General features: G+C 33.8%; 2 protein-coding genes across 2 annotated transcripts; both read right to left on the bottom strand.

Moving 5' to 3' along the window:
• Positions 1-1,995: 1,995 nt before the first annotated feature.
• Positions 1,996-5,981, bottom strand: LOC145054136 (polyol transporter 5-like). Its single transcript, XM_079002277.1, has 3 exons — positions 5,703-5,981; positions 4,832-5,194; positions 1,996-3,253 (listed from the first exon to the last, which is right to left on the bottom strand). Exons 1-3 carry the CDS (start codon positions 5,854-5,856, stop codon positions 2,196-2,198), a joined length of 1,575 nt encoding a protein of 524 aa, XP_078858403.1. The 5' UTR covers positions 5,857-5,981; the 3' UTR covers positions 1,996-2,195.
• A 4,825-nt stretch (positions 5,982-10,806) lies between these two features.
• Positions 10,807-11,334, bottom strand: LOC145050423 (uncharacterized). Its single transcript, XM_078998680.1, has one exon. It carries the CDS (start codon positions 11,332-11,334, stop codon positions 10,807-10,809), a length of 528 nt encoding a protein of 175 aa, XP_078854806.1.
• Between the last annotated feature and the right edge of the window lie 245 nt (positions 11,335-11,579).

The following is an 11,579-nucleotide window of genomic DNA, read 5'->3' as shown; positions in this document are numbered from 1 at the left end:
ACTTTTTAACTGAAAAACCACACTGGAACTGGAAACCGAAGTAGAACTGGAACTAATTGGAACCGATTAGTAGTATTTGGTTCGGTTCCTGATTTTCCCAATCCATTATTTTCGGTTTCGGGGTTCCGTATACCTTCTTAGATAGCACACTTCTTAGTCGAACCGAACGGGAACCGGTTAGTGGTATTTGGTCTATTTTTCAGTTCCCTATTTACACCTTAACCAGTTTTCGGTCGGTTACAACCCTACTCATAACCTTATAATCCAACACCTTTTAAGTCTCACCCAAAACATTGGTGTCACTACTTTTTATGTGGTTATAGCCTACCTCAAAAATAAAAAAGAAAAGGAGAAAGAAAACTTTTTATGTTCAAAAAGTCAGATGTCAAAACAATTCAATACTGGAGGCTGATGATACGTTACATAATTGCAAGACTTCACATAATCGATAACAAAAGTCAAGTTTGATCTACGGTATAGCCCGCATTCCACATAGACCCAATTTTTTTTTTTTTTTTTTACCCCTCAACGATCTTATCACAATCCTCCTTTTTATGTGTTTCGTCTTATTGATGGCACAGAGTCAAAGACCACTAAACAGTTCGAGTGGTTAACTATTTTTGTAATATTGTTATATAGTCAAACACACATAAAAAGGGAGTACGAAAGCCGTGAAAACAACCACATAATCTCATTGTTTATACAATTCAATATGTATACATAGACGTCCTTTCCACAATAATCCGTCAACAAAAATGTTCACATTTGTATACCAAAATAAGTGAACATATTATCAATAATTTAATATATTTTTTTTAATTGTAATGAAAGAGATTTATGGACATTGTTTATATGCAAATTTAGTGTACAAATTTTATTTTATTTTATTTATTTATTTATTTTTTTAGATTCGAATGTCTTTAAAACATACTATTAACCGTTTTAGTTATCATACAACGAATGAGAAGGCAAACGGGCAACAAGTTGCACCGCTAAACCCTTTTGTATGGTAAAACCAATTCTCTTGAAGACTACATTCATATATCTATGGGATATAACATGGTTGTGCATGATCCGTTGTACGCAGTCTACTAAGAAGCTTCACCGCATCCGGCGCAAGGAAACCAAACGTATCAAATACAAAATGGTATGAACGCGTGTTGATTTCCCATGCACGGTTTCTCATGTTTGGTGACCTGCTTGCAAGTAGCAGCTTTTAAAGCAGCCTGTCCTGCCGTGAAACCCTCGGCCCTCAAACTTACGAGAGGGGATACCCCTGTAAGGTCCACACATACGTGTTTCTCTCCAACCCATCCAAAAAGTCAAAACGTCAGCCGGTACAATCGATAACCCGTTTAAGTGGTTAACATTGCAAAAGTTAGAAAACTTAATGATTAAATTGTAAAAAAAAAAATATGCAATGACAAAATCAAAATTTTTTAACCACATAACTTTTGTCATTTTACCTTATTTTCAACTCAGAAATCATCCGGTTATAAACAAGTGGCTCTTAGTTGCTGTAATTAATTATTGTATGTTTTGTGTTTCACTGGCCATCATTTTTCCTTAAATTATTGAGAGTTTGCATTCATAAAGAAGACAAACACATTCATTATATTCATCATTTCATTGTCAATTTTGGGTCCAAAATTTCTTCCAAGAGAAACCCCACATGATATTTTTCATCATGCCTAAATAAACATGTGTCACATGAATATGTGGCTTTAATGAGTACTAAAAGATGTCGGTTTTCTGTTATTTTAGTCGTGTGAAACATAAAGACGTGATTGAGTTTGTTTGAGTGGTTGAAATATGTTAAAATAACTTAATATTTTTTTTTTAAATTTTAATCTTGTATTGATCGACCAGCGATTCGTCAAGAAACATATAACAAATGTTTAATTAGTTCCACTTAATCAGTTTTGACTATAGTTTAACAGTTTTAAGAAAAATCGTTCATACTTTTGCTTTATGTTTGTTTCTTAGAGGAAAAAATGCTTAAAATTTTGGGGTTTATTGCATACTTTTTATGTAATTGGGGATAAAAGGTAATTTATAACAATTTTCTTGCCAAACAGCACAAACTTCTCCCGAGTCGAGTCGAACTGATAAGTAAATGACAGAAATACCTACATAAAACCCAATAATTACATATTATATAAGATAATATTGTTTGCCATTTTAAAACCTAAAACCTATTCTTGGGCCTTCTTGGTTGCCATTTCCGCCTCTCTTTTCATTTTCAGTTCTACCGATCTTGATCTCCACCTAAAAAAGGTCCCGAATAGTTGCTCAACTTCCTCAAGGTTTCTACCATGTGTTTCAGGAAACAAGGTGTAAAAGAACACAAACGCCACGATCGCGATACCCGTAAACAAAAAGAAGGCACCACCAATCGTAATCGCATCGGTCAAGGATAAAAATGTCATTGATATCACCCCACTCACGACTCTATTCATTGCCACCCCAATGCTACACCCCTGGGCCCGCAGCCTCAAAGGAAAAATCTCTGAGCTGTAAACCCATGTGATCGGGCCCATCCCGATCGAGAAAAACGCGACATAAGTTAAAACCGTCGCGATACAAAGCGCGACGGCCCACATGATCTTCTGATCTGAATGTTCTATAATAGTCAATCCGAAAGCAAGTCCCATTAAAGACACGATCATGCCAGCCACACTTGATAACAGTAGTGGCCGACGTCCGACCTTGTCAAGGAAAAACGTTGCCACCAGGATGAAGATCGTTTTCACAAACCCAACGGCTATAGTCGCGAGTAGCTTTGGTGTGTCTCTTTTAATACCGGCTTTCTCAAAGATTTTCGTACTGTATAACACAACGGCGTCTATTCCACTTGCTTGTTGGAAGAAATGGATGCCGACACCGCACATCAAGATGTGGCGGACTGTGGGTGTAGGATGAAGGAGCAATTCCTTCCATATTGCTTCATCAGCCGTACGTTTTGGCACTTGTACAATGTCATCATCACAGTCCTCAGGTATCCCGGCGGCTTCCTTGATGTCAGCTAGCCGAAGTTTTGATTCTTCTAAGGAATCAGATGTTTTATCCAGGACGATCTTGGCATCCCCTAATCGACCTTGCATGACAAGCCAACGAGGTGACTCGGGCATACCGAGAACGCCGAAAGCTAGGAATATTGAAGGGATAGCTCCGATTCCCAACATGAATCTCCATCCCAAGTGAAGTGGAAGCTTTGAGAATGCAAAATTTGACACGTAACCGAGCAATATTCCTACATATAACCACATATATATGATAAGTATTAGAAAAGGAGACATAAAATGAAAAAAAAAAATACAAATGCAAAAACTACAATATGATACCAAGTTTCAAAATACTTTGTTTAAATTAAGAGTTAATGTTACTGATGGGTTATTTGAGATGTGAAAAAGCAACATTGTATTAAAAAAAATATTGATAAACAATTTGAACCTTTTCCTTAAAAAACAACTTTCATATTATTTTGTGAACAAACATTCTATTTGTTTATCTTTTGATAATATATTTTTAAATAGTTATATATAAAAATATAATTATTCTTTTTGTTGTTTAGATGTTGTCCACAACAATCTTGTTTATTATAACTGGATCCTTCTAAAACCTATCAATATATGTTTAAATATAAGACTCAAGTCTTGTGAAATAAAATGGTTTGTTTATTTCTTTTTCCATCTTTAGTGTAAACATGATTTTATTATCTTTTGTTCTTTATCAGTTATCTTTTTAACATTATAATTGAAAACTAATTTGTAATAAACTGATATGATTGCAGCTAGTTTTTGAGGGAAAAAATCAACTATTATGTTGAAATTATACATATATATATATATATATATATATATATATATATATATATATATATATATATCCTAATAAATGAAAATGTTTTTGCCAAATGTCATGTTCTCATTTAGTTTGACACATGTCATTTTGTAAGATTTTTTGATTTTTTCTTTTTCCACTTGACTTTTTCTTGTGCTTTCAATTTTCTTAAATTTAAAAGTAAATTCCATATTTTATGTCAGTTTATTTATGTTATGTAGAATCATTAAGTTAAATTTCAAAAACCATACCAAAAAAAACGTATAACTACAAATTGGGGAATAATCAATTCTTCCATAATTAAATCTTTACACATCATAATTTTCACTTATACAATAACTTTTTCAAAACAAAAAATGTTATGGAATCCAATTATAAACAAAGAAATTAGTTTTCATTTATTAAAGTAGATATATTGAAAAACCTAATACTTATTATTTTATATTCAACTTTTTTAAATAAACCCGTGTAATACACGGGGCTCACACCTAGTATATATATATATTAAGAACGGACAAGTTATAATTTGTAATAAATTGATATGATTGCAGCTAGTTTTGAAGGAAAAAATCAATTATTATTTTGAAATTAATTAATTAATTATTTTAAGTACATGCCTATTGAATCTAAGACCTCATCATTAAACCACTTAGACATTTTTTTTAGTCAAGTGGATAGCTCCGACTATGTTGAAATTAATAAAAACTTTCGTTAAAACCATAATGATAAAACAGAGTGCCGTGAAATAAATATAACATCAATTTATTAAAATCGATTTTTCTCTAATCAAATATATATCTGTTACGAAATTTTAGTAACAGCAATTTCACTGTTTTATCTAAACAGTATATAAGTATATTTACTTAGGTATGGATTGTGCTTACTGCTTACGTGGAAAGTTTTAATGATAAGTATATATTTATTTAAATTTAAAAGGAAAATATTGGCATAATAGTCTGTTCATGTATTTATTTGCAAAGAGGCCTACCAGCGTTAATGAAGACTTCCGGGAAGGAGGTGAGGAACCCACGTGCAGACGCCGGCGAAACCTCGGCCGTATACACCGGAGCTATCATGAGGGCATACCCAACGCCGATACCAGCAACAAACCGACCAACCATTAGAAACGCGTAGTTAGTAGCGAACCCCATCAAGATTGCTCCGATGAAGAAGATAGCTCCGGCCAAGACGATGGTGTACCGACGACCAATCATGTCCGACGTTTTCCCGGCGGCGGCTGAACCGACCAACGAGTAGACGTTCAGAATTCCGACGAGCACCTCGATTTGAACGTCGGTACAGTTAAAATCTTTCTTGATGTAGATTTGCGCCCCACTCATCACACCAATATCTGCCACACGAAAAAATATATTATTTTATTTTTTAGCAGCTGTATTAATTATTGTTTAAATAATACAGATAAATTATTACCAACATATTTTCAATGATTATTAAAAAATAATATTTCTTAAAATCTCCGTGAAGTAGAGTTCTTGTTCATCCATCCATTGACGCCTGTCTTAACTTATTATATAACATATCGATCGTGATGAAATTCGAACATAATTATTTTTGAATGCGACCAAAAATATTGTGGCAAGACGTGTATCGTGTGAATAGTTTACGATTTTTTACCATGGTATATACCAAAAAACACGATATAGGCATCTATATTTTTATAAGTAACATGAGTTGTATATAGGAGGACATGGACATGAATACGCTAGGGACACATCACACATGGCTTCAATTAACTAACGTCTCAAATTGGTCATGTTTTGAAAAATATATATATGTGAGTATATTAATGATGATGATCAAGACGATAATACAGATGAACTGAAGATGTAGATAAATACCATAACCAAGCAAGATAGAAGTCATGGAAGCTAACATGGCACAAGCAAAAGCGTATTTGTTCCTCTTTGGTGGCTTTGGTGGATCAAAGTCGGCCATCATGAGTTGCTTAGGTTTGCCGGAGACACCATTTTCTTCTGGTTTCCGGTCGGCCATGGTGGTGGCGTGGTGGTGGAGGGTGGAGGAGGGAGGAGGGTGTTTAATTATTAGGCATAAAATATGTATAACCTTAGTAGTTATATTACTTTGTTTCTGCTTGAGTTGTGACAAATTAATATAGATGTTGAGTGGTATATATAGACAACTATAGAGTGTGGTGTGCCTCTAATTATACCCACCCATACTCCCGAAGTCAATGAATCTCTGAATGTTACCTTCCAAAAGATTTAATATATGTAACCCATGTGCTCCTGATTGGGAACGTTATCAAAATATTAAGTTAATCATCCAACGTTTTTAAATAAAAAAATGTAAGGAAATCATCATATAATTTGATCTCGTTAATACCTTATAATAAGTTTGTAAGTATGTAATTTTGTAAATTTATATATGAAGGTGTAAAAAGATAACACAAGAAGATGATTTTTTTTAAACAATTTAATAATTTTTTTTGTGGATTTGAACTTTTTTAAACCATTTTTTTTTATCGTGTTTCTTTTTTTTTTTTAAGGAAAAAAAATTGAACTTCAAAAAGCTTGGTTTCATCATCAAATGATTAGATTCACTTGTGGATCATATGTCTTTTAAAAATAGTTAACTTCAAAAGCATTGTTTCATTATTAAATAATTAAATACACCTGCAGAGATCCTTGAAGGAAATGACATTGCTACAAATTTCTAATTGTGCAAACAAATACTATATAAAAGTCACAAATCAATAGGAGCATAACTCGTCCGGATGGAAAAAGATTGGTTTGTCAATCATGAAAACATGAGGGTGTCTAATGTAACTTTAGGTAAAGTCAAAAACCATATTAATTACATGATTACATCAACACATCCATGTTTTGGGGATGAAAATTCTCGGTCTATTTGAGGCTTTGTATAGGGTTTGATGAAGACCGTAAGAATTCGAGTGGTGGAGTGTGCGACATCCAAGCTTTTTTCAATAAATAAATTAAATAGGAAAAATTACAAGATAAACATTGTAAAGTTAAAGAGTTTAACCATTGCTACGTTTTATTTAAAAAAAGAAATTAAACGAGTTATTATATATCTGTGATTGAACAATGACGTTGTTATAAACACCTTATTAGACATAATGTTAGACGTTGTTATGAACACCTTATTAGACATAATGTTAGACAAGTAGACTAGCCCAAGTTATATTTTAAAGACAAAACTTCAAAAATGGTCCCTGTGGTTTTCGAAAATATCAAGTTTAGTCTTTAAGTTCAAAAAATCTCACAGATGGTCCCTGTAGTTTCAAAACTTTTAACAAATGGTCCTTCCGTCTAACTCCGTCAGCTTTCTACCGTTAAATGAGGGACATTTTCATCATTTCACAACCACAGGGACCATTTATGATGTTTTGCCTTAATTTTTTTAAAAAAAGAAAAAGAAAAATAATTATTTAATATTAAAGGGTCTCTCTCTCTCTCTCTCTCTCTCTCTCTCTCTCAATATAATGAGTGTTGAATTTGCGTCATCGTCACAAATCAACTAACTGATGCTTCCTCTCACAATCGGCGAACCCCCCTCTCTCCCTCCTCAATGTACATGTCTCTATCTTCTCTTATTTCTTTAGTAGTCAAAGTCTATCCAGTGTCCATTCTTACGTTATATATATCACTACCATTTCACTCCATCTTTTCCACTCAAGGATTCCTTCGATTCAATAAACCCATCTCTTTAATCTTCTTCACTTCTGCTTATCAATGGCGTCCCCTGATCAATCTTCAGCTTTAGACCTCATCCGTCACCACCTTCTAATCGATGATCTATCCTTCCTTCAAACTTACTCTGGTCTCCCCGATAATGATTCACATAGTGTCTAGACTTTTGATTTTCTTTTCCCTCAAATTTCATCCAGTAGCTCATCTTCTTGTTCGTCTTCATCCCCTGTTTTTGAACCTTTCAACAACTCTGTTTCTGATGAAACCAAGCTTGGGATTAAATTGTTCATGTTGATTTCTGGTTAATTTAACAGGATGTTGATGTGGGAAGATGAGTTTTTTTAGAGGAAGAGGTGAAGACATGGAAGGAGATAAAAAAGTTAAGAAATCATGGCGATAGCTTTATGGAGGCATTTTCACGAACAGTTGATGTGCAGCTTAATAAATTCACCATAGAATAGGTGTTTTCTCTTCTAGCTGGCATCAGAATTTGAGCTGAACCAAATACACATATATTTTCTATTGGGATTATGAGAAAATAAAAAAATATACAGATTAAACCAAAAATCATGATTTTCTAGAATATGGAGAGACAATCGCAAACTTACTCTGGTCTCCCAAATACACATATATTTTCCTAGCACTTCTTTTCTTCCTTGCACGCTTTGTTTTACCAGGTGATGGTGGCGGCAGAGGCTCGTTTGCAGTGCTGCTTGTGGACGTTTTTGATCTATCGGTGCTAAGGTGATGCAGTTGGTGGTTTTGGATTATTGGGCTAGTAGATATCTCATCAAGGAAAGGCAACGGAAACTGCCCAAACAACGCAGCCTCTTGGTCATGGTTTGAATCAAGATTTTCATTATTTGCTTCCTTGTTTGAAGAGGTCAATACAATGTCGTTGTTGCTTGAAGGAAATAGATAATCCATACTCAAAGAGAGAGAGAGAGAGAGAGAGAGAGAGAGAGAGAGGCCCTTTAATATTAAATAATTAATTTTCTTTTTACTTTTTTAAAAAAAATTAAGGCAAAACATCATAAATGGTCCCTATGGTTGTGAAACGACGAAAATGCCCCTCACTTAACGGTAGAAAGCTGACGGAGTTAGGCGGAAGGACCATTTGTTAAAAGTTTTGAAACCATAGGGACCATCTGTGAGGTTTTTTGAACTTAGGGACTAAACTTGATATTTTCGAAAACCACAGGGACCATTTTTGAAGTTTTGTCTATTTTAAATGAAACCATAAACTCTTGGACATATTTTCTAAATCAATATTATTAAGTATCACCCCATTTTATGCTTACGTAGACAAATTTAATTATCTATATGATATATAACTTAAGCATATTTTTTATTGATTTGAAAGAAACACTGCATTTCAAGGTCACATAACATGTCTAATCAATTATATTTGTGAAAAGAAACATTTGGTAAGCCTTCGATTTCCGACATGCCATTCAATTAGGAGATGCTCTTTGATGGGCTATGATTACAGTTCTTCTGGTGGCTATTTTGGTTGTTCGCATGCCCTTTAATTTATGATGGCTTTAAATCGTATTGTAACCATTTGGTTTGTTTAGGTGTCTGCTTATTAATTTAGGATGTTAGCTGCTATTTGTTGTTTGTATAAATGAGACATGAGGTGCATCAATTGTAGATATAATTGGTGTGTTAGATATAATTGTTGGAATGATTGTAGTTTTTTAGATAAGGTCACAATATCATTTGATTAGTGACTTGAATATTGATACCGATAGATTGAAGCTCAAGAGACATGTTGTTCGTTTATGGAAATAGCATGTTTACTTGAAGTTGTCTGAATTAAATAATATTGATATTGTTTTAATGGTCGAGTAGACATCAACCGTCATGGATAAGTTTTTTCGCTTTTGTTTGCATTAATATAGTTTTTTTTTTATTCTTTGTTTGTTTGAATGACAATTTCAGGAAAACCATATCTCAACTATCATCAAAAGGATTGCAATTTTACTAGTTTGAAGGATTGTTGAAGGAGGGGATTGTATATGTTTTTTTTTTAAATTTCTTTTGTATGTGATAATGTTGCCCATTTGGAAATGGAAAATCACATTTTTAAATTAAATTTTCACAAAAACATGTATGTTAAGGCCATGACATTTGGTTTCCTCAATGGTTTGAGTTCTTTTAGTTTTGCCAAGGAGACATTATTTCAGGTCATGTTGGGGAGGACCATGCAACTTGTAAATAGACTTTGCTATCGAGGACATACTTACTCTTATACTTTTGTTGTCTATCTCGACATTTCTGAATTACGTGATGTTTCGTTTTGTAGATGTGATTGGTGTTGTGACAATATATTGATTTGATGTTGAGTATGAATGATGGTCGGTCTATAAAGAGAATGGTCGATCAATGCACTGTGCCGAACCGCACATGAATACCGAAAGAGGCGTTGCCCTTGTCCCACTCCATTAGTCGTGGCCGAGACTACACTTTGTCATATACATTGTGTATTTTGCAGCACCTTATTTGTAGTAGATGTCATAGTCTAGGTCCCTTTGGCAATCATAAAAGTTACAATTATACTAAAGGATGAGGTGACATTAAAACACCTAACTTATTACCCCTCAAATAGCAAAAACAAAGTATCTATTGTAGGACATTAATTTTAAAATATGTTCATAAAATATAATTTAACAAAAAGTATATGCAATTTGACTTATCGTTTTCTCCAACTTGGAAAAAGTAGCGACATCTAAGAGCATTGGGTGTGTGTGTAACTAGATGTAACACCATTTTGGTATCACCCCACATGCCACATCACCAATGGTGTTATAACACAAAATGGAGAAATGGTCACCATGTTGCATCTTGTTATAACACCAACTTTTTTTTTCCATTTTATAATTTTTTTATATTTTTTTTCAATTTTTTATATATTTTTTAATTTAAACAAATATTTTTTAAATATAATATAATAAATAAAACATAATGTTTAAAAATTATAAATAACATATAATAAAAACAATTTTTAAATATTAAAAATAACATAGGAATTAAATTACACAACATCCAAATTCAAAAAAAAAAAAAAATACAAATCTATTCGTTAAAAAAAACATTTTTTTTAAAACTAAACTCTATTCATTATCGTTAGTGTTGCCATAGAAGATATAATCCGCCAAGTCCTCTCGAAGTTGTTTGTGTTTATTTGTGTCCTGAATGTCAACGACTCGGTGCAAATACTCCTAGTTGAAACTGAACGTGTCCGTTGGGATATAGTGTGCATATTTCGTCATTTATCTTCTACTACCATGTTATGCATTATGATACATGCATACATGATATATCGTAGAGTTTCTAAATCCAATGGTCCTACTACATGTTCAACTATATGCCACTTCGCCTTTAGCACTCCAAAAGCGCGTTCCACACCCTTACGTGCTCCTTCTTCTCTTCCCTTAAAAAAATTGTCTCGTTCTTCAAAAGTGTGGCGGAATGCCTTCACGAATGTGGAATACTGAAGATATATTCCATCTGTAAGGTAATACCCATATTTGTATTCGTTTCCATTCACCGTGAAAGGAACATCCAGGGCCTTTCCATTCAAAAGATCGTCGGATATTGGCAACTGATCAAGAACGTTGACGTCGTTGTTGGAACCCATAACCCCAAAAAATGCATACCAAATCCATAAATCTTGAGAAGCAACAACCTCTAAAACAAATGGAGGTGATCCGTGATGACCACTTGCGTATTGCCCTTTCCATGCTACTGGACAATTTTTCCATTTCCAGTGAGTGCAATCAATGTTTCCGGTCATTCCGGGAAACCCATGGCGTTCTTCATGCGCAACATACAATTCTTGCAAATCATGCAATGAAGGTTTCCGCAAATACACGTCTCCAAATGTTTCAACAACACCCCTTGACAATGTTTACAAACTCTCCCTTGCGGTTCTTTCGGAAATTCTCATATAGTTGTCCATGGTGTCGGGTGACTCCCCCATAGCCATCAAACAAATGGCCGCAACACATTTTTACAATGTTGTAAACCCTCGTCTACCTC

Source organism: Lactuca serriola, chromosome 5, assembly GCF_051521515.1.
Source record: "Lactuca serriola cultivar US96UC23 chromosome 5, Lser_US96UC23_V15, whole genome shotgun sequence".
NCBI classification, from domain to species: domain Eukaryota; kingdom Viridiplantae; phylum Streptophyta; class Magnoliopsida; order Asterales; family Asteraceae; genus Lactuca; species Lactuca serriola.
This window is presented reverse-complemented; position numbering and strand designations above follow the sequence as displayed.